This window comes from Sciurus vulgaris, assembly GCF_902686455.1.
Source record: "Sciurus vulgaris genome assembly, chromosome: 15".
Lineage (NCBI taxonomy): Eukaryota > Metazoa > Chordata > Mammalia > Rodentia > Sciuridae > Sciurus > Sciurus vulgaris.
Window position 1 is genome coordinate 76,536,943 of NC_136476.1, and position 24,152 is coordinate 76,561,094.

At 33.7% G+C, this 24,152-nt stretch overlaps 1 protein-coding gene across 1 annotated transcript in view; it reads right to left on the bottom strand.

The window, feature by feature from the left end:
* MEGF9 (multiple EGF like domains 9) overlaps positions 1–24,152 on the bottom strand; it is an 89,488-nt gene that overhangs the window by 27,806 nt on the left and 37,530 nt on the right. The window contains exon 2 of the mRNA XM_079112475.1: positions 20,547–20,748. Coding sequence (XP_078968601.1) covers positions 20,547–20,748 — 202 coding nt within the window. The remainder of the gene's footprint in view (positions 1–20,546; positions 20,749–24,152) is intronic.

Here is a 24,152-nt window from a genome sequence, read left to right on the forward strand (position 1 = left end):
AGCTACTGTCTACAGCTAGTGAGGCAGGTTTATTTATACCAAGCCAGACTTTTCACACTATCATTCTATAGATTCCGAGCATCACAATTTATCATCTATACAGGTTTTGACTTCCGTGATACTTTTTCTGCTTTGTCCAGAATAAATACCAGTCTCCTTTCTTACTGCCAAGTAAATTTCAGGTTTTCCGTAACGAGCTGAGCTGCTCAAAGAGTAACATCTACCTAACAAAGTCCAAGGTTCTCAGAGATACAAACCCAAATATTTTTATGTTTAAGCTATATTAAAGCTTAATTAAACTTTGTACTGATGATATAGAAGATAAGCATTGTTTTTTTTAAATGTAATAGAAATTTACCATGCATGTCTCTTAAGTAACTTCACAAAAAGAAACCCCCCACACACATACATACTCAGTCTCACACCAGTATACTCCAAGGTACTAGAAGATCTGGCAAAGTAAATCTGTATTCATCAAATATGAAGTACAAAAATATCTTATTACTCAACAAGAAAGAAACAGTTAATTTAAGTCCCTTTATACTATCAAAAAATTACAAAGGATATCATGTTCCTTTCAAAGAATGGCTAAGAACACGACATTAGCCAATTTCCAAGGTTTTCTAGATGTTAATCAAAACATGCTAGCTCCTCACTCCCTTCAAGATGTTAGATTATTCAGTATACAAGAGGATAAACAGTTACTTCTAGTGATGGGGTCTGCTTAACCCACCACCTATAAGTAAAAGGTATTATCTTGAAATACAGAATCACTTCGTAATATCATATAGCCATAACATGGCCAATGTTCCAAAGTAGTTGCTAGCCCTATCAGGGGCTTTTCCTTCAAAATTCTGTTCTGAGCATTCAAAAGACTGATGTAAGCAGGCATCTTTTCCCCTGGAGAATCTGTTCCTTAGTTGTCTATTTAAGAAAAAAAAAATCCAAGAGTAACTTCATGAATCCAGATAAAGCCACTGATTAAATCTCGATACCAAGCTTCACTCTTTCCTGGGTAGATTTTAAAATAATAGGAAAGGAGGTGCTTTTCTGTCTTTTAAAAAAAGTATATATATATACTTTTTTATATATTTTTTATGTATTTATATATATATTTTATATATTTTATATATATATATAAAAGTATATATATATACTTTTATATATATATATATACTTTTAAAAGTATATATATATATACTTTTATATATATATATATATACTTTTATATATATATATAAAGATTGGTTGTGGGGCTGTAATAGAAGTGCTTTTCCATCATGTTACTCATGGCCCATGGCCAGTTTCTACATGTAGAAGAATTAAATCACTCAGCAAACATAAAGCTTTGCCTGTGTGACTTCTTTTATACAATAAAGCCTTTACAGCACCCCCTTTCATGGTTTCTCTCTGTTAAAGACTGTTGAATTCTTTTTGAAGCAAAGGTCGATGATATAAATGCAATGCAAAAACAAAAACAAAAAAAGGCCTGTTAACAGATCACTTATAGCTTAGCCATAGATTCAAAAATAAACAAGAAACAAAGATCCACAGCTTCATATCTAGAGAATAAGGGTTCAGAACTGGATTTTGAATAACAATCAGAAATCTATACTACTGAGATCAGCTAACAAAAATTTTAAGATAGAATTTGCTCATCTGGTATCACTTCTTAAAGATGTGAATTTATAGTAAAGTACTAACATAGTATATAGAATTTTGTCACAAAGAAAAATATAGAATATTCATTAAAAAACATATGCAGAGCCGGGGTTGTAGCTCAGTGGTACAGCACTAGTCTAGCTCATGTGAGGCTCTGGGTTTGATCCTCAGCATCACTTATAAATAAGTAAAATAAAGGTATTGTGTCCATCTACAACTAAAAAATATATTTTTAAAAAAGCATATGTATATGCTACACTAAATGTAATGAAGCATATACTACACATTTTCTTACCATGTCAATGTTGTGTAATCTATACACTCATGGGTATGAACAATATTGCAAGATTTTAATTAAAAAGTTACTTTTTGGGGTGTAGTTTAGTGGTAGAATATGTGATTAGCATGTAGGAGGCCCTATGTGCAATCTCCAGCATCAAAAGAAAAAAATTAATAAATAAACAAAATTAAAAGAAAAAACTCCAGACTTCCTCAACAGGACTCCCATAGCACAAGAAATAAAAGCAAGAATCAATAACTGGGATAGATTCAAACTAAAAAGCTTTCTCTCAGCAAAGGAAACTATCAGTAATGTGAAGAAAGAGCCTACAGAGTGGGAGAATATCTTTGCCACTCATACTTCAGATAGAGCACTCATCTCCAGAATCTATAAAGAACTCAAAAAACTCTACACCAACAATACAAATAATCCAATCGACAAATGGGCTAAGGAAATGAACAGACACTTCACAGAAGAAGATGTACAAGCAATCAGTAAACATATGAAAAAATGTTCAACATCTCTAGTAATAAGAGAAATGCAAATCAAAACCACCCTAAGATTCCATCTCACCCCAATTAGAATGGCGATTATCAAAAATACAAGCAACAGGTGTTGGCGAGGATGTGGGGAGAAAGGTACACTCATACATTGCTGGTGGGGCTGCAAATTAGTGCAGCTACTCTGGAAAGCAGTGTGGAGATTCCTTAGAAAACTTGGAATGGACCCTCCATTTGACCCAGCTATCCCACTCCTTGGCCTATACCCAAAGGACTTAAAATCAGCATACTACAGAGATACAGCCACATCAATGTTCATAGCTGCTCAATTCACAATAGCCAGACTGTGGAACCAACCTAGATGCCCTTCAATTGATGAGTGGATAAAGAAACTGTGGTATATATACACAATGGAATATTACTCAGCCATAAAGAATGACAAAATTATGGCATTTGCAGGCAAATGGATGAAATTGGAGAATATCATGCTAAGTGAGATAAGCCAATCTCAAAAAGCCAAGGGATGAATGATATCGCTAATAAGTGGAGGATGACACATAAAGTGGGGGAGGGAAGGGTTAATGTTAGGGTTAGAGTTAGGGTTAGGGAGGGGGGCAAGTATGGAGGAAGAAAGTACTGTATAGAGGGTAAAGAGGGGTGGGAGGGGTGGGGGGAAGGGAAAAAATAACAGAATGAATCAAACAACCTTACTGTATGTGGATTTATGATTACACAAATGGTATGCCTTTGCGCCATGTACAAACAGAGAGGCAACATGTATCCCATTTGTTTATAATAAAATAAAAAAAAAAAAGAAACAGACATCAAAAAAAAAAAAAAAGAAAAAACTCCAAGCTTAGTTCTTGAAACATATATAGATGTTATAAATAAGTATAAATGAAGTTATTAATTTTTCAAAAAGAATCTTGAAAGTTTATCATCTCAAGATATGTCACATATTTATGTCACAGAAATACTAGTTAAATTGTTTTTTAAGTGTTTGTTTCTATTTGAGAGGGTGGAGAATGTTCAAAATTTCCATTATTTTATAATCATATTGATTAGGTTGGGAAGAGTAGAATACAGAAAAGGAAGGTATTGGGGTTTAGGGGAAAAAACAGTCTAAAGAGACAGAGTTTGGTTCATATTCCAGCTCTGCTAGTGGCTAGTTAGCAAAAGCACTTTTTCTCTTAGCCTCAGTATTCTCATTTGTAAAAGGAAGATGATTATTCCAAACTTTGTAGGGTTATTGTAAGATTTAAAGACTGCAACCACAGGGAACTTAGCAGTGCCCAACTGAAATACAGTCTGAAATCAATAAAAAATTGCTGATTATAGGTTCTCTAAATACATTAAAAATAAATTTTAAGAGGTAGCTAAGAAAATTTTTTTCCCTAGAAAGTGTTTTTACATGGGAAGATAAACAAATGAAAACTTATTAACAATTCTAACTTCATGTTTGTGACATAGTTTAGTGAAAGTAATAAAAAAATAGTTTTATTTTTTGTTATGAAAGAAACTCAATAATTGGAAATTTTGGCAAAAGATTGTCTGTTTCTCTATCTACAGTCTTGGAAAAGACTATTATGCAATGAGCAAAGCTCCTTTTCTAGAAGAAAAAAGGATAGCTTTATTGTTGAAACATTGGGCTATTATGCTAAACATTCCTTGTATCTTTGAGAACAAATAGTCCAAAATACGTTTAGAGGAAATCTATATTCAGACAGAAATTCTTAATACTCAGAAAAGAATATAATCTAATTGAAAAAATACTTTCTAGTAACTGATTTTACCAAAATCAAATTTAAAAGTCTACTTGAAAAGTCAAAAGTAAAACTTGAAGGTAAAAAAGTAAAAAGTATCATATTTTCAGGGCCAAAACTTGGGAAGTCTAACTTAACTCAATCAGAAAAGTTATTTCTTAATTTCTTTAATTTTTTTAACAGAAAAAACACAGCCAGAGGAATTCTCAAACTCACTCGACTTCATTATTTTTATGGAGATTTCTGCATTTCAAAAGTCATTTTGAAAAGAAAATGTAGAGATAAACATGGGGACCAGATATCGTCTAGATAAGAGGTTGCCTCTCAGATCTGTTAACATGTGGTAACCATCATGAAAGTCTCACTTCATGAAAGTGTAATCATTAACACCTGATCTCTGTATATACTGTGTTCCAGCAATTTAACATGCGGTGCAGGATTTTTGACTCATTTCTCACAGGAATGTCAGCATAAGCAGTGGCTTAGTTTTCAGATTAGCAAACAACCTGTTTGACCTTAAATGTTGATACTGATAGTACTAAAGATCAAGCCCTTTCTACCCAAATACTGAACTGTATAGGGAGTAGAGTGCTCAGGAGGCACTGTTAATATTTATTAAGTTCCTACTATGGGTTATAAATAAAGTACACAGCATAATATTCACAAATTACTCAATGTAGTCCTTAAAATTATACTATGACATTCATAAATCTCAGTTTTATCACTTTCCAGCTGTTTGAGTATTTAACAAGTTGTTTCTACATTTGAAACAGAAGAGTGATAATGCTTGTTTCGAAAGATTGTAAGGATTGACTAAAATTAAACATTTAAGTGCCTTCCAAACAGTAGGAACACCACATGTGGTGAAATATTAATGCTTTGAACATTCTCACCTGGTAAAGCTTCAGTAACACGAATGGACTTAGTTTTCCAGATAACACAGACAATGGCAGGCAGAATAAGAAACTGGGTATTTGTCTCCTAATACAGTGTTTTTTTCTCTCTTCTTATTTATAGATTACCTCTATAAATTTAATAAAAGCAAGTCAGAAGGATTTAATGTGCCTTATTTAACAAACTTGCAGTACCCCCAAAAGAAGTTTTTATGTTAATCTTCTAACTCAGTAGTCATTTAAATATTTCCTCTGATAAATGAGTTTTAAAAACATAATTGCCAATGAAATGAGACAATGCTTCTGCTCTGTCTCAAAACAATTCTGACTTTCTTTTTTATAATCTCCCTCCCCATCTAGAATGTCAGCTCCATGAAATCAGGATTTGTATGTGTGTTTTGTCTACTGCTGCATTCCCAGTGCCTAGCATAATACCTTGCACGTAATAAGCTTGCGAACTTTGTTTAATGACTGCATGATCTGGCTCCAAAAATCTACGTAAACTTTCTTCATTAACTCATGACAGCTTCTAAGTAATGTTTGTTTTCATTTTAGCCCATTTAATATTTTCCATGCACTAAAACTCGATGCTTTATGTCACATTTGAATAAACCTCTCAGAATACTGGAAATGGGATATTCATCCTAAATTCTAAATGAGCAAAGTGAGAGATTTAATGAGTGGTCCGTGATGGGACAATAGATCTTGCATGACACAGATCTATTGGGTTTGTTTTTTAAAGTAGGACAAAGAAAAGCTTACATTAAAAACGTATTTAAAAAAAAAGAAAAAAGAAAAAATATATACTATCCCTCAAAGAAAAATCTACTTTGCTTAACTCTTATTAATAGATTTTGGATTAATCTACTATGTCCGTGCCAAATGGGCCTTGTTAACTCATATAAAACTCAGATAAACAAAAAATAGAGGACCGCTCCATCAACCTCCTCTTTTTAGTTCTGGTTTTCTTTTGCATGTAAGTCAGCCTTAGGTTTTTGGGGACCACATTATGTCTACTATATCAGTGGCTCTGAAACATTAGCATGCAACAGAATCATCTGCGGGGCTTGTTGAAACACTAAATGCTGGGCCCTACCTTGAGGTTTTTGATTCAATAGTTCTGGATTGGTCCCAGGAATCTGCATGTCTAACCAGTTCCCAGGTTATGCTGATATTGTTGATCTGGGGACCATAATTGGAGAATCACTGAATTACATTAACTGGAAAAATATCATTGTACTTATTTCACTCTATTTTTATATACCTGTACTTTACCGATAAAATTACTTAATTTCTACCTCCAGTCTTAGTGCTGAATCATTAATTTGGTATCAATCCTGACCTAAGAAAAGGGTATTTAAGGCAATCGACCCCAGTGTGTAGCATCAAGCTCCATTTGCTGCAAGTTCCTTTGACCTTAGGCCTCTATGTTCTCTATGACTGAATTACAACTATTGTTCCAGTTTCTCAATGCCTGGCTCCTAGTTCCAGTTACCCCTCCTCCCTACTTCCCACCCCAATGAGTAGGTCCATGACACATGCTTTCAGACATCAAATGGCTGCCATTTAAAGTCCAGCAAGTCAGACATTCTGACACCTCAAACCATGAACTCAGCTTTGATAATTATAATGTCCTAATTCCTATCTCTTCTTTCCAAGTGATTCTCTATATATACTCTCATTACTTCACTTCACCTTTTATGAAACAGTTGTTTCCTTTGCAGTTCAAGCTGATTTCTTGATTTAAGTCCCATGGGTCAGCACCTAAGTTGTTGATTCATGCTCATCCATACTGAGTCCTGCATTTCATATTGAGATGTTCATACTGCCATGTCTAATTTTGCCCATTCTATTTCAGGGTACAGTGGGAAAAGCCTTGGAGCCAGATAGGTCTGGGCTTGAATCTAAATTCTGTCATTTACTAGTTATGCCATGTTGCTAAGTAACACAGTCTCTAAGAGAAAGATGAATGAGTTGTTTCAAGAAGAGAGGTTCTAAGTGTAAAGCATCAAGCACATTAGTTTAATGGTGTTCATTAATGTAACTTCCTTCTGTTTGTCCTGTTGCCTCTCCTGGATCATGCAGCTTCTTCAGACAAATAAGTCAGTCAATAAAGGTAATATAATCCCCTGTGAAAATTTTCCTTCAAATATCTATAATATCTGTTTTGCTGGACATTCTATTCAATTGCTGAACCCTTTAAAACATCAACTCAAGACAAGCAAAAGTAAAAATTAACGAAATGGTCATAGTATATGTGTTGGAAATTGAAAAAAGAGAGGAAGGGTTTTTGTTACTGACAATATAAACTGTATTTTCACCATGGTTTTCAGCAATGTGAAAAACAAATCTATGTCCTTCCTGTATAGTATTAGGATAAAGCAAACTTGAAGGTATTGAGAATCTACCCAAAGTTTTCCTATTCCACAGAAAAAGGAACTTATTTGTCAATACTTTTCCTGTGTCTCCCTGATCTAGAACACTGGGATATCTATACTAACCCAATTCTGAATGCCATGGAACTTTAACTTAGTGAAAGAATGTGGAATACTGTGTTAGAAGACTTTGAACTGATTCATTCTGGTAGTTCATGGTCATTGAAGCTTGGGCTCATGATGTAATCTTTTTTTATTATTATTTCTCATCTGTAATTTGGTGGATAATCATCCTTATCTAACTCTTAGAGTTGTTGTTAGAATCAAATTAGAAGAAAAGAACTATTAATTGGAAATGATTTTATAGATACTAGTAATTTACATTCCCTGGAAACCAACTTAATTTATAAACATAACAGGAAGATGGAAAAATTCACTGGAGGAAAGGTAACCCAGGCAAACTCTTGGTAGTAATATAAATTAATATAAATTTGTACAGTTATTTTGAAAACAGTATAGGGAGATTCTCAAAAAATTAAAAACAGAACTACCACATAATCCAGCAATTGAACCCAGGGGCACTGGTCACTGAGCCACATCCCCAGCCCTTTTTATTTTTTATTCTGAGAAAGGGTTTAACTAAGTTACTAAGGGTCTCACTAAGTTGCTGAGGCTGGATTTGAACTTGTGATCCTCCTCCTTCAGCCTCCCAAGCCACTGGGATTGTACACCCAGCACCAGGCTGGGTATATATCTAAAGGAAATGAAATCAGTATATTGAAGAAACCTCTGCACTTCCATGTTTATCTCAACACTATTCACAGTAACCAAAAATGCAGATGACCTAACTGTCCACACCAACTGATGAATAGATGAAGAAATACATACAAAAGAATACTATTCAGTCATAAAAAAAAGAATGAAATTCTGTTATTTGCAATAATATGGATGGAACTGGAGATCATTATGTTAAGTGAAATAAGCCAGACAAAGAAAGACAAGTATCACATGATCTTACTCATATGTGGAATGTGAAAAAAGCTGTTCTCATAGAAATTGAGAGTACAATGGTGGTTACCAGAGATTGGGAAATATAGCAGGAAGAATGAACGGGAAAAGGTTGATCAATGAGTACTAAATTATAGATAAGAGTAAGTAGTTCTGGTGTGCTGTTGCACAGTAAGATGACTATAGAGAACAATTATGTACTGTATATTTTAAAAAGCTAGAAGAAGGGATTGTAATATTTTTACCATAAAAAATGCTAAATGTTTGAGGAGATAAGTTTAACCGAACTTAAACATTATACAATGTATACAAATATTGAAACATCACATGATACTTTATTAATCTATATGATTTTATGTTTTTATAATCAGTTAAATTTTCAATTCAACCTAAAAAACCACAAATTGTTGAAGTACATGAAATGTGTGCTGAGAATTAATCTATGCAGAACCATAATAATGAAATTCATAATTTTGAGCTAGTCCTACATACTTTGCTAAAATAATCAAGGTTGAAACATATGTCCCTTTTCACAGGAAATCTAGAAAAACTTCAAGTTCAAATCTCTCTCTGGAATTGACAAATATAGATATTTTGAGTGGAAATCATATCCAGGGGGGGAAAAAAGTTAAAAGTCCTGTATTTTTCTCTACCTTCCAAAAAGCACATTTCTTGCTATGAAAAAAAAAATCTGAGATGCAAAAGTCATGCTGATTTAATTCTCTTTCAGGGGACACAAGAAGACAAAGCCTTCTCTGTGGGAACAAAAGTTCTTCTATTTCAGATTAAGTTTCCTCTCATAAGTTCTAGAGGCTCTTCTTTTTAAACTTCAAATAAAAAGGATATTAAATCAGGCTATGAGTTTGACTGGATTTTCTAAGCATATTCTGATTACATATCTAAAGTAGCAAGTCCTCATGGCAACAAAGTAAGTTTTTTCCTTATTCTAATTCCTCTTCTGAACTCAAGGCTAAGAATCACTAGGACCAGTAACTTTGCCCCCATAATAAAATAGTAAACCTGGGGCTGGGGGAGTACATCAGTTGTAGAATGCTTGCCTAGGATTCATAGGCCTTGGGTTCAATCCCCAGTGCTAAAAGGAAAATAAATATATAAAATCATCCATATTTCCTTTGGTTGCTCCAAATACTAATCAATTAACTCTCTATCTTAAAGGAATGGTTTCCCATTGTCCTTCTTCCAGGTTTCAATCTAGGATATCACTTACATTTACTCATTATGATTCCTTAGACTCTTCCAATCTGACAGTTTCTCAGTCTTTCTTGGTCTGTTACAACCTTGAAGTTTTTCAAGAGTTGGTCAGGTGTTTTGTAAAATATCCCTCAACTTGAGTTCATTTGATGTCTTGTCACAGTTAGACTGAGGTTATGAATTCTGAGGAAGAATATCACAGAAGGTACCCTTTCTCATCTCATCATATTAGGGGGTACATAATATCCACATGACTTATCACTGATGGTATAGTATATCATTTAATGTTATCACTCAAATGATGATTTCTTTTTTAAAATACTTTTTAGTTGTCAATGGGCTTTATTCTATTTATTTATATGTGGTGCTGAGATTTGAACTCAGTACCTCACACATGATAGGCAAGTGCTCTACCACAGAGTCACTACTCTAGTCCTCAAATGATAATTTCTAATGCTAGGAATTTACCTATGTGATAGTGAAATTTAAAGGCAATTAACAAACAAGGAAGGTAGTAGAGCTGGACGGATGTGGTTTGAGCCTATTTCTACCACTTTATCATTGTCTGTTTTCAGGCAAATTAAGTTTCAGTTTCTTCATCTGTAAAATTAGAACAATACCACTTCAATTAAATATTGTTTTATCCTTATAATTTAGTACATATAAAGCACTTAGCCTGGTAGAAAGCAAACGTTCAATAAATGTTAAAGCTGTTCATTCCAGAGTTGATGATAGAACAGATTGAGCATCCCTAATGTGAACATCTGAAATCTGAAACTTTTTGAGCACAGACATTACACTCAGAAAGCTTTGGATTTTGGTCAGGTACAGTGCTGCATACCTGTAAACCCAGCTATTCAGGAGACTGAGGCAGGAGGACTGCAAGTTCAAGCCCAGCCTGGGTAAATTATTGAGACCCTATCTCAAAATAAAAATAAAAAACAAAAAGGGCTGGTTAAACACCCCTGGGTTCAATCCCTGAAAAAAAATGTTTTGGATTTTGAAGAATTTCAGACTTTGAATTTTTGGAGTAGGGATGCTCAACTGGTAAAGTCTATACAAATATCCTAAAATCTGAAAAGCTACAAAGTCTGAAATAATTCTGGTCCTAAGTATTTCAGGTAAGAATTACATAGTCTATAGTAATAATGTTAGTATCATTTGCAAGTTTGTGGTATTTTTGTCTCAGAATGAAATCAAACTATAGACCAGAAAACACTGCGATATAAGACTTTAAAACTTTTTAAGGGTAGTGAAATACTCCATTAGGAAGATGTTTAACTAGAGATTAAAAGTGTGGTTTCTTTCTTCTTCAGAAAGAGAAGTTTACAATTGCTTTTCCATTTAGGCAAAAGTAGAAAATAACTTTGAAGCAGATGCTCCTGACTAAGTCAGTTACTTTACAACTTTAGATATTTATTTAAAAACCCTTTGTATTTCAAATGGCTAAAGAATGGTGTCTTACCCTTGGAAAGAGGAGGATTTAGGATTGGTTGGTGAAAAGACTCTACAAAATGTCCTCAATCTCCTGAGACTGGCTTGCACACTGAATATGGCTGCATGTATAAGCTGAAGGAGCTGACTATGGAGATCTACAACTTAGAAGCCCCAATTTAGAGTATCCTTGAAAGAACTTGGCTTTAAGGGAATAGTTTCATCCTCCCTAAAAAAAAAAAAAAAAAAAAACCACCAAACTGCTGACTCTGCAGGATCTGGACCACTGAGAGCATCACTGCAGTAGTGAGCAGGCATCATTCACCAGGTTGTTCAGGGATCAGGCTTCTAGCCACAATTCACATTGCAATGAGAAACAGCAATATCAGTTAGCCCATCGGAATCATGTTCCCTTTTATGCCTACCATCATAGAAGGACTGACCCCTAGAGTTATTGAACAATTGGTAACTAACTGTTGGAGAATGAGTTCTCTCTAAAGGACAGTATTGCACTTTATGTTACTGAGGTATAAGAGAATCAGAGCAATTAATTGGAAAAAATTGGAGGTATAACTATATGTGAGTCATATTTGTGGAAAAGTTTGTCAATTATATAAACTTGCAATTTCCACATTTCTGTTTGCTACCCGCAAAGGCCTCCCTATAAAGACTGACCATTTTAAAAACTTTTAAAAAGGAAAGAGTCATTCAATTTATTTTTAGCAACACTGAAAGAACTGTGAGTATGAGGACACTCAGCAGCAAGGTTCATAGGGGACTAAAATCTCATGGGCTAGTGTGGGTGGTAGCAATTCAATTCCTTCAGCCTGCAACAAAGAAAGAATGGTAAGCATAGGGAAGGGTATGAACCTGAAAAGAAACCCTAGACTGGGTATTTCCATAAATTCAACACAAACTTAGATTGTCTGATGTATTAATGCAAAAAATGCAAAATTTCTAAAGAATTATGTACAGAAACACTGCTGTCATGGCACCATTCTCACTATCCTCCTTTCTGTCAATATTTTCTCCATATATATATATATATATACACACATATACATATATATATTTCTTATACCTATAAAAATATATATTTCTTAATGTCCTTACTAAACTAGAAGCTCCTATGGAATGGAACCCATTGTCTTATTTATAGTTTATCTCTCACTAGTTTTATGAAATTACCTGCACAAAAGTACAGTATTTGGTATCAAGAAAGTAAATATTCAACTGTTGAATAAATGAATACCATAATACCAAATATGACATTTATATGAACTTGATTATACTATTATCATACATATAATTTGAGATGGGGAAGAGCCTCTCAGAAGCAAAATAAAATATTTTTAATACTATCAATAACAAAACATTAAAATACTTCTTTTAAAAATTCCAAATTGACCTAAAAGTGGCTTACTATGATCAAACTAGCAGATGAGTCTACAATAAGGCTTAAGGACAGTAACAAGTCTGATCAATAGAAATATCAACTCATTTGACATCTTATTCACAAAAGTCACCAGGAAAAAAGTTTTCTTTTCATTCTTTTGACTATAGTTGATATCTAATTAATATAGAAGACCAGGAAGGCAAATTATGCCCATTTAAAGACAAAAGTGCACTGAAAAACACAGAGCTTTCCAGACTCTACTAGTTATACATCATTTACACTTAAATCTCAACATACTCAGTACCTTTTTCTGAAAAACCACTCTCTGACCATTTATTAACATCCAATTTTTAGTCTAGTTTGTTTTTCCATGATCTTAACATGAACTTTGATGTGATATGCTTAATATACCTCCTAAGATATAAACCACTTATTTATGGAAACAAATGAACTGTAACAAGATGAAGGTTAAGATGAGGTACTTCTGACCAAGATGGCTACCTTTAAAATTCCATTTTTAAGTAAAAAATATTGAAGTATACAAAAAAAGATAATTCTGACATTGGTATAATTACAGGAATAACAAATAGTATACAGAAAAATGTTATTTTAAAATAAAAGTTATGTCTTTGTTCTATTTCTCTATAAAACAACCTAAGAATATGCTAGCTTATAAGATTTTTTGAATTTGTTTCCAGTGATCAAATGTTTTTCTTACTCTTCCAGAATTACAAAGTTCTAAATAAGAGTTTGCACAAACAGCTGTTTACTCCCATGTATTATACGAGAGATGATTTTCAGAGCCCTAAATGAATGTGGGCTTGGAGGTGTTTTGGCATCTATTTAAAATTTATTTTGGTATTAGTTTACTTCATAAGTAAAATTTGCTTTCTATCCTGCAACATATTCATATCAGTAAAAATGTAAAGTAGTAAATATTTCAAAACCTGTTGTACAGCAGCAACCATAGATTTTAATACATCTTGTAGACTAACCTATTGGAGATACTAACAAAAAATTCTCACATCAGTATATAATAGTCTATATATAAAGTCAGACCTGGCAGAATTTTTAAGAACTCTATGAAGAGATCTGGGTTTTCTCTAGTAATAGTGCTTTTTGAGATCAAATACTATCCATTCATTTATCAAACCTATGTCAAAATGTGAAACAGGAAAACATTAGAACATGTGTTCCCAAAGGAAAAATGAAAAGTTCAGATATAGACCAACTCTTTCCAATTAAACAGGTTGGAACACCAATGGTGACATGAGGGGGTGGCCATCTGTCAGTACATAAAGGACTTTGTGTCTGCATACAAAAGCATTGCTCAACCCACATCTGGCTCCTGCAGCCAAAATCTACCCTCAGTAGGGCAACTCCCACTGAAATATACTGGCATAAAGAACAAGGAAATTAATTTTTTAAAAGACAGTTGTTGGTTCCATAGACTTTCAATGTGTGAGAGAAACAGGACACAGAATTGAGTCTGCTTTTTTACTTTTATTTATTTTTAAAATGAGAACAGGGAGGTGAAAACAGAAGAGAATTTGAGTAGGTGTTAGATCAGATTTCTCATCTCATTGTATAATCTTGGGAAATTCAATTGAACTCTTTTTTCTTGATGGACACAATGCTTTTATTTTTATTTATTTATTTTTATGTGATGCTGAGGATGAATCCAGTGCCTCACACATGCTAGGCAAATGCTCTACCACTGAGCCAGAACCCCAGCCCTCAATTGAATTCTTATATTTTATTCCTACTGATAAGTTCTTCTCATCTCTCTGCCTCCCTAATTCATAACCTATAAGGCACACTCAGTTTTGTGCTTCTCTAGAAATCCTTTCCTTATAATTTCAGCTTACTCCTGTTCTTTTCCTACTCTAAAGAACTCTACTTACAAATTAAGCATGTTTAGCAACTACTTTACATGGTATTCTAGCTGTTTGTGTCCTTTAGTCTTGCAAAGACTATAAATTTCTTGACAAGATCAAGTGCAATATTGTTTTTTATTCTAAAATATTGCTGAATACAAAGAGAAGGCAATATAATACATATTGAAAATGACGTTTGTTCATCAAAGGATTGATCCTCTCATGTTCTAAATTTCTATTAATCTAAAACTGGGAGTAGGTCTTATCAAACAGAGGTATTTACATAGCATGAGTTACATCACATGAGGGTCAAGGGTCATGAGGGTCACCAGAAGACAACTAGAAGATATTCCTAGAAAATAACAAGTAGTGTAAGTCACAGCATCAGAGTTTCTTACAATAATCACTCTCTGCTTCATACCTGAGAATTTGAGAAAGGTTATATCCACACAGTGGCTAGGAATACATATTCTAGATCTAGACTGCAAATGTTTCAGTCTTACCCCTTTTGTGTACTGGCTGTCCCCTGGTAAATTAGGCAAATTGCCTAACTTCCAGTTTCCCTGTACAAATAAATAAGAACAGCAGTAACAGTGCCCATCTCATATTGTTGCTATGAGGATTAAATGAAATAATCACTAAAAAGGACTTAGAATATTGCCTATTTAATTTAATTAATTTTAGTTATTATTATTGTAAAATATAGAATATTTGATTTAAAGTTATATAATAAAGTTTTTATGAAAATGGAAAACAAGTGAAGTTTTTTTTTTCCATTATAATGAATAATTTCTTCTTTAGCCTACCAAAGAAAAACAAAATCCTCAATTCTTACTTACACTCAACTCTGGTTGACCTAGTTCTGCTCTTTTAAGATGCTGAGTCTAGGGCTGGGGAGATAGCTCAGTCAGTAGAGTGCTTGCCTTACAAGCACAAGGCGCTGGGTTCGATCCCCAGCACAGCCAAAAAAAAAAAAAAAGATCCTGATTCTATTCCTCACTTAATGAACAAAACAATTAGGAATAGTGGTATACACCTGTAGTCCTAGCACTTTGGAACCAGTGGCAGAAGGACTGCTATTGAGCCCAGGAGACTGAGAACGGTATTGACTCAGAACCTATTGAGACCTCATCTCAAAAAAAAAAAAAAAAAAAAAAAAAAAAAAATGAAATAAAACAAGCAAACAAAAAAACCCAGATTCAGCTCCTAGGAAGTTATTGAACTGAATCTATGCATCAGTCACAATTATAAATGGATATACACACGTGCACATTTTAATTCTCATAAAAATCCTTCAAGTTAAATATTTTAACTATTTAATGCTTTTAATATTTAATATTTAAATTATTTAAATATTTTCCTATTTAATGCTTTTTATAGAAAAATACACTAAGGTTTAGAGAGGGTAAATAGTTTAATCAAGTTACTAAGTTCATTAGTAAGTTATTAGCCAGTTAGTCAGTGACTAAACCAAAAATGGAATCCAAGTCCCCAAGTTCAGATTCCACTTCCTTTCTACTACTGTACATCACACTACTTGGTGTTATAGTTTGGATATGGAATGTCTCCCATGAGCTCATATACTGAAGACCTGGTTCCCATGCAGCAGTATTCAGATGCAGTGCCTTTGGGAGGTGAGTGGCTCATAAGGACCCTGACCCTCATCAATGGATTAATTCCATTGATGGATTCACAGCTGAACAAACTATCAGGAAGTGGTAGGAACCATACATGAAACCTGGTTGAAGGGAGTAAGTCCTTGGGAGCATGCTCTTGGGGACTATATCTTGCCCCTGGCCCCTTCCCCTTCACCCTCCTCCCTCTGCTTCCTGGTTGCCATGAGGTGGGCAGCTTTCTTCCACGTCATTCATCATGATTTTCTGTCTTATCTCAGGCCCAAATCAACAGAATCAATCATGGACTAAAACCTCTGAAACTGAGCCAAAAATCAATCTTTCCTCTTCCAAATTGACATTCTCAGATATTTTGTCATAGCAGTGGAAAGTTGACTAACACATCTGCCTACAATTTCCTTAACTCACCCCCACATAATTTATAGCAGAGAAGAATGTAGAGGAATTTCCTCAGTGTTCACTCATATATTGTTGCCAAGGAAATATCCTGAAACTTCTCATTTCTCTTCTAGTCTTCTGTCAATTTAATTTTATTTCTGGTACTAAGAAATGCAGAGCTTAGAGTTACATGGATTTACAACTTCTATACCATCCTTATAAAAATTTCTTTTAAGTAAAGTCTCTTAAACAACTTGTGATGTATTGCTTATTCCGGCAAATTACCTAGCATTTTAAAATAATATTTTTAAAATTAAAAAAATATTACTCTGCTAAATGAAAATGTTAATTTTTCTCTAAAATGTATATACCTATTCTTGGGGGCAAAGACAAATAAGAAATAGGGCAGTAAAGGAAAAAAAGATTGGAAAGAGTATGGAGGAAAAGTTATTGGAAGAGAAGTGAAGAAAGAGGCCAAAGTATTGTTAGGATCATCTAAAGATAAGGCAATCATCCAGAAGTATGACAGGTACATTGTCAAAGAGACATCAGTGAGCCATGTGTATAAAATATGGGGTGATTCCCTATAGCAGCAACAGCAACAAGGACTTGGAATAGCATAGTCTGCTGCCATGAGCTTCACAGGTGGGTTATTTTTTTTCTTTTTTCTTTTTCTAGGAAGGAAGAAGGGAGTGGCAAAAGAGATATAAAGAAGAGATACCTCTTTTTCAACTCCAGGCCCAGAAGTAAGAAGATTATAACAGAGAAAATAACTACAGGGGAAGGAAGGTCTTTCCAGATTTCACTTAGAAGAAGCCATAACAGGTTTGAGAAATCAATGTATTTTGACATTATGCAGATAATATAAATTCATAGGTTACTTCATTGTCAAAAGAAACCTACAGGATAACAAAATCTAGCAGGTGCACATAGCAAATAAACCGTGAAGAGTGGGTAATAATACAGATATTTTCTACCTCCTTCTTAACATCAATTGTCCATTACGGAAAATCAGATGTTCTATGTGAGATACTAACAAAGAACCTATTTCCCGATATTTTAAATGAAAAAAAGTACAATTCAAAATGACAGAAGCCAGAGGTATAGCTCAGTGGTAGAGCACATGCTTAGCACATGCAAGGCCCTGGGTTCAAACCTTAGCACAAAACTAACCAACCAAAAAAAAAAAAGTATACTAAAACACAGTCAAGCACCCTAAAAAGGTAACAAATTCCCAGGTTAGGATGTAAAATGCTTAAAACCTCACTTTTGGATCAAAAACACATTTCTGAGATTATTAACAGCTAATACGGCATTAAATCACCTTTGCTGATATCTGGTGTACCTTTCAAATTGTCTACATGTGATTCTGATTCTACCAATTATAACTAGAATTTAACACAGACTCCCCACATGTTATTTTGTTAAAAATGTAGTATCCAGTTTTATTGAGTTTTGGACACAAATAAAAATTATTCTTATCTAAACATCAGCCAAAACACATTGAACATTCAGTAATTTGGGGATATTTGGGAGTCAAATACTAAGACACTTTCTAATAGGAAAAAAAAACTGTGAAGTCATTCTGTGGATTCTTTATATTTGTTCAATTAAACTGAATGGCCGTTTTAGGGTGTAAGATAGGGCAAATTATCCCTTCCAAACGTCAGAATTCTCATATCCCAAGTAGAAAACTGCAGTGTTCTCCTCAAGGGAGTTTCTGTGAAGATTAAATGAGATAAATTAATAAGTTAGCACCGTGCCCTAGCATATAGTAGATGCTCGATAATTATTAGTTACTTATCTATTCCTATGATTATTTTTATTATCTGTCTAGCAATTGTAGCTTACAAATATTTATATATACAGTATTTTGTTTGATCCTTAAGACATAACAACTCTATGCAAGAGAAAGGACATGGATTTCTACCTCAAAAATAAAAAGATAAATGCTTAAAAGTAGTGACTTGCCTAAAGTTACTTGGTCACCTAACAATACCCACCATGACTGGAGATAAGCCACTTATAAACCAAGTTGCCAAACTTTTTCTTAAAAGACCATATGACTTGCAGGCCACATGGTCTCTGTTGCAACTAGTCAACTTTGCCACAATAGCACCAAAGCAGCCATAGACAATGCTAAACAAATGGGTGGGGCTATGTTCCAATAAAACTTTATTTATGAAAACAAGTTGTGGGCTAGATTTGGTTCAGGGACTATGGTTTGTGGATCCCCTGCTTAAGACTTTTAGGTTACTCATCCAATGTACTTTTCTAATACTTTATGGTCACTACCTATTTTCAGGATAGTGGATTAGCATTAAACTTCTAACAGCATTAACCATCAGGAACAAAATAAATCAGAAATAATTTATGAAAAACTTAAAAATAGTAATATATTACATAAATATTATTGTTACTGTTTTTTCCTCTTCTCCAGCTTCTAAAACTCTCTTTTGCCTCTTTCCTTATTTCTTTCTCCTTTCATAGGGCATTTGGCTTAGAAGTAAGTACTTTTCTATTTCCCTAAAAGTATAGAAGCAAATATGTTTGCAGGATATTATCCTAAAAGACATAGTGGACATTTGATGAGATACTAAAATGAACACACTTTTCAATGTCTTGTCTTAAAATAGTAGAAATGTGATACTTTGTAATATAACTTGTATGGGCATGGGTTTTTGCGGGGGAAGAGAGAGGGTAAAGTGGAGGGAACAATGGTTAAGCAACTACTGTATTCTCAATCTCAAAAAACAGAGTTATTACCAGATTTCTCATTAAAGATGCTATGTAGTGGAGTAGTAAAGACACCAGACTTGGAAATGGAAGACCTAATTTAGAACTGCTTTTTTTCTGATTACTATCTTTGTGACCTAGTAACCTAGATATAAGGAACTGCTGGGCTGGGGAGGTAGCTCAGCTGGTAGAGTGCTTGCCTGGAAAGCACAAGGCCCTGAGTTCGATCCCCAGTACCACAAAAAAAAAAAAAAAAAAAAGGAACTGCTGTGAAGATGAAGAAGACAAATAACTATGTTACAATGCCAAGCATCATAAACATTGATTATTGTTGCATTTGCAATTATAAACTTCTTTATCAAGGTCATTTCTATATTTTCATAGAAGTGCAACATGATACAATTTAGTACAATAATATAATATGATTTGTAAAGCATCCAAAATATTTATTGCTAAAGTATAAAGCACTTTTTTTTTTTGCCAAGGAGCTAAAAGTTCTTTACAAACATTCCCTTGTGTAAGCCAAAAATATTTCTTGAAATTAAAACGAATCAGAATTTATTAAGTGATGTGCTAAACATTTTACATACATCAACTCATTTAACCTTTAAAACAATCTTGAAAAGAAACTGAGTCAATGAAATGAAATGACTTGCCCACAGTACACAGACACTAAATGGCAGCAGATCTTGGATTTATGCCTAGATTACACTGATTCTAAAGCTATATTCTTTTTATTACACAATATGAACTCTTCATCTTTTTGACTTGGGATCCACAAAAAGCTAAGTGCCTTATATAAGGCAAAAGAATAATTACTTTCAGTGTAGTAGTAGGTAAACCGTACATAACAAGGCATGGTTCCACTAGATTACGTCTCCTCCCAATCACAAACTTTTTCAAGGTAATTGAAGCTGGTTTTGGTCTCAAACATGTAATAGTAAATAGGATGAAACCAGTCTATTTACCACTAGCTTTTAAAAAAGTGTATATAGCCAAGTGAAGTCTTAGATATTTAAACTTAGAATTTTGATAGAAGAAGTAAACCAAAGAACAAGTTTCCTTAAAATCCAGTCATATATTAATAAATAAAATAAAATATTTTCATTGAAAATACCTAAAAGTTAGCCCTTCCAGAAATCAGATTCCTTAATTTTTTTCTATGAAATTTAGAGAAACCATCACAAAGCAAAATTGGTGTCCCTGGTGTTCTTGAAGAACTAAATCAATAAATGACAAGATTTTAGATCTTGATATTACATATAACATACAAAGTGAGGGAATAAAAGCATACAAAATATTTTATAAATTTATGATCATTCTTTCCTTTTTTTTAAACCAGACTTTTTTCTTCTTGCTAAAATAAAATGAACTTTACCTCCATCCTCTACCGCTTACCTGTTGCAGAGGATGCTGAGGGCCCCGTGTAGACTACAGTGACATGGCAGGCAGAGCCCGGAAGTGTGATTCAGGTAAAAGCCCTCCTTGCAGGCTTCACAGTGACGACCCTGATAACCTTTCCGACACTCACATTGCCCTGTTGTCTGGTTGCAGTGCTTCACATCCAGGCTTCCAACCCTCGAGCAGTTACACACATACTCTGAAAAGGAAAGGAAACAGACATATCAACCAAGATTCAATACCCTCTTAATAAAATGAACTCTACTTTATTTCTCATAATAAATATTTGTGACAAATTTATAAGGCTTAATCAAATTAAGTCTAGTACTAATTTACTTTCCTTACTGTTATTTAGGAAAATGTAGACAGAGAACATAAAATTCTGTAAGGTTCGTAATTATAAAGCTAACATTCTCAATTTCCCTTCCAGTACTCTTTACGTTATTAGCTTTTCTGGATTGGAAACCTCTAAAAACAGGCTTATCTACATGGCACTGAGAGCACATGCTAGAAGTGACATGTTAACTAATAAATAATCCTACTGCATAAGAGCAAAGGCTGAAGGCTCTGATGATTAACTCTGATAACACATACAAGGTCATATAAGATTGTGTCACAGCTGGAATCATGAGCTAATGTGTTCCACCTAGGAAGAAACTAATGGAGGGTTGAAGATTTAAGGTAAGGAAATCCAGAGAAGAGAGTCTGCAGATTCATCATGATCAGTAGTAAAAACCAATCATAATATGACTGTCTTTCCCAAACTGAAAGATTTAGAAAATAAATATTTTCTTAAGGTATATTTCAAGCAGCTCTTTGGATAAAAATAATTAGAAACCCTTAGTTTCTAATACAAAGTCTTATTAAAGGTTAGGATTGGTTTTTTACTACTATGTCTACTCATTTTATCAAAAGGAAATTATTTTTAAAATAGTTTGACATATAATGAACATAGTATTTTGTAAGTACCTCCAAAAAGATGTAGTTAAAATCAATTGCAGTGAAAACAAAACTTGTATTATATTCTGGGAATAAGCCTCAGTTCAAAATAGAGATGAACTTAGACTAATAGAAGTCAGAGAAATCTATGGCAAAAATTATACTCATGAAGAGGTAAGGCAGTATATAAAATGGTAAAATAGTGATAAAAGTTCAGCTTGGAAATATAATCTTTAATGCTATTTTTTATTGTTTTCCCAAAAGTTACTGGATAACTGCAAATGCAAAGACTTGACAAAAGTTATAAAGGGATTTTTATTTTATTTTAGAAAAATAAATCAAGCTTCAAAATTCTTTGTGTGATCACAAGCAGCATATCTACACAAGTCAAAACAAAGGATTCCACAAAGAAATTCCTGCTTGGCCAACTCTGTACCTCCCATGCTTCTTCGGTTCCTAACCCTTGGTGTCAGTTTATTACCAGGCTCTTCACGTTTCTTTTAATTTATAAATAAAACAAATAAATTGTATATATTGGTGGATGATTTGTTTATTTTATGCACATCTCAAGCATGGGTAATGAATTTAAAAACCCAATGGAAAGTTCAGATTTCTTCAGCCCCCAGTTTAGGAAAGGAATCAGCTTGTCACCACAATCATTGTTCTTAGTTTGGGGCTGTCAATGTAGCTCAGTGGCAGAGCACTTGTCTCACAGGTGTCTCAAAAGTCCTAGCACTGAAGAAAAAAAAGAATTCTTATTTTAATTAAGCTACATAAGCATGATATTTCTTCGACAGAGTTACATATTTTCACATGTGATTTCAGGGGGTATGATATCTACCTTCCAGGTAGATGTGTGTGTAGTGGGTTTTGTATAACATAGGTACATTCAGTAGCTTTTAAACCTGCCAAGGACAACTTCATAATAAGACCTTTGCTCCACCAAAAATGGAAAGAATGCTTAAAATAACATTTCTCTTCTAGAATTTGGCAGAAATTAAACATATAGCCAATTCTTCCTGCTGGACCAACTTCATCACAGGTTAGACTAACCAAATTATGCTGGTACTGACAGAACTAGCTAAAGAAAAATTAAAAGATAAAAAGATTGATAATAAAGATAGTGGATTTTATTCAATTATTTCTTTATTAAAAGTATTTCAATCTGACTATTAAATCAGTATTCTTAATGCATTAGATAGCATTAGCAGTATTTTTTAAAGAATGCAATTAATCTAAGACTCAGGTTAAAAACAGTATTTTTTTCAGTAAAGGTTTAATGGATAAACCTTTAGTACTAATCAAGTTCATTGACTATTATTTCTACTGAGTAAATTCAATCTCTTCATTATCTCCTGAACATACTTTTGTTAGTCCTGTCTCTGAACTTTTGCTCATTCTATGCACTTGAAATGTTCTTTCTTCTTCACATATTCAAACCTTCCTCCTATTTCAAGAAGCTGAAACTCACTCCACCATAAGTTCTAATTCTATTGCCCCTACTGTGAAACATAAGAACACCTACTACCTGTAACTCTCCTAAGAATACAAAGAGGCAATAAAGCAAAATAGTTCTGAACGCAGACCAAAGAGGCAGGCAGCTAAGGTTTACTATCCAATTCTCTCACCAACTTTATAACCTTAGGTGAGTTAGTTAACCTCATTGTGCTTTCGTTTTCTCATCTGTAAAGAGGTCATAATAACAGTACCTATACCACTCATCCCCCAAAATGGGATGTGGAAGTACTGCAATAATTAACACAGCAGCTGGGGAAAAGTGGGAAGTGATACTAGATAAAATAACAAATATAATTCAGTTGTTAGATTCATAGGCCACAGCTTTGTTATACCCTATAGACAAGATCTGAGAGCCTGGGAATTGGTTTATTACCATGGTATCTTTGGACAATGTTTGGAAAGCAGAATTAGTGCCTTGTTTTACATAAATTCAAGTTGTGAGCCATTCAGGTAAAAAATAAGAGGACAGACTATAATACTAGCTTCCACAGATCACTAATATTTGTGCCTACAAATAACAGTGATAAAAACAGAAGAATTTAGGGAGTATGAAAAACAAGCATTTATTAATTATTTGCAATGGTAGTAATCATCGTACCCATAGTAGGGTAAATGGCAAATATTTTAGCAAGAGAGATCACCCTAGTTGTAGGAAGGGGCTTATATACCAAGACAAAGATGTGCTATCATGTTAAAACTTTTTCCCCAAATAATCCAAGAAAGGGAAGCAAGAACAAGGTATGCCAAATATCAGAAAGTATGTACATCTTTTCATTTGTAGCTCAGAATCTGAGGTTCCTTGATCAACCAACCTTAAACAAAATGATCTAAGTTAAATGAAAAGTAAAATCTCAGACCCTTCACAGTTCTGGACATTTGTGTGGAACCAGATAGGAGATAATGCAGAAATAATTCAATTCCCTTAGTAGAATGCAACAATAAGAAAAAGAAAAAAAAAAAAAAAAAAAAAGGAAATTTCAGTTGGTAGAAGAAATGGGAAGGACCTATACCAAAGACAACCAAGGAAATTCTGACTTTTAATGAGGTGGAATCACAGACACCAGAACCCAAAGGAGTCTCTGACATGATTAATGTCACTAGTGTGAATGTTAATGAGAATGAAACAACATGAAGAGGACAACAAAA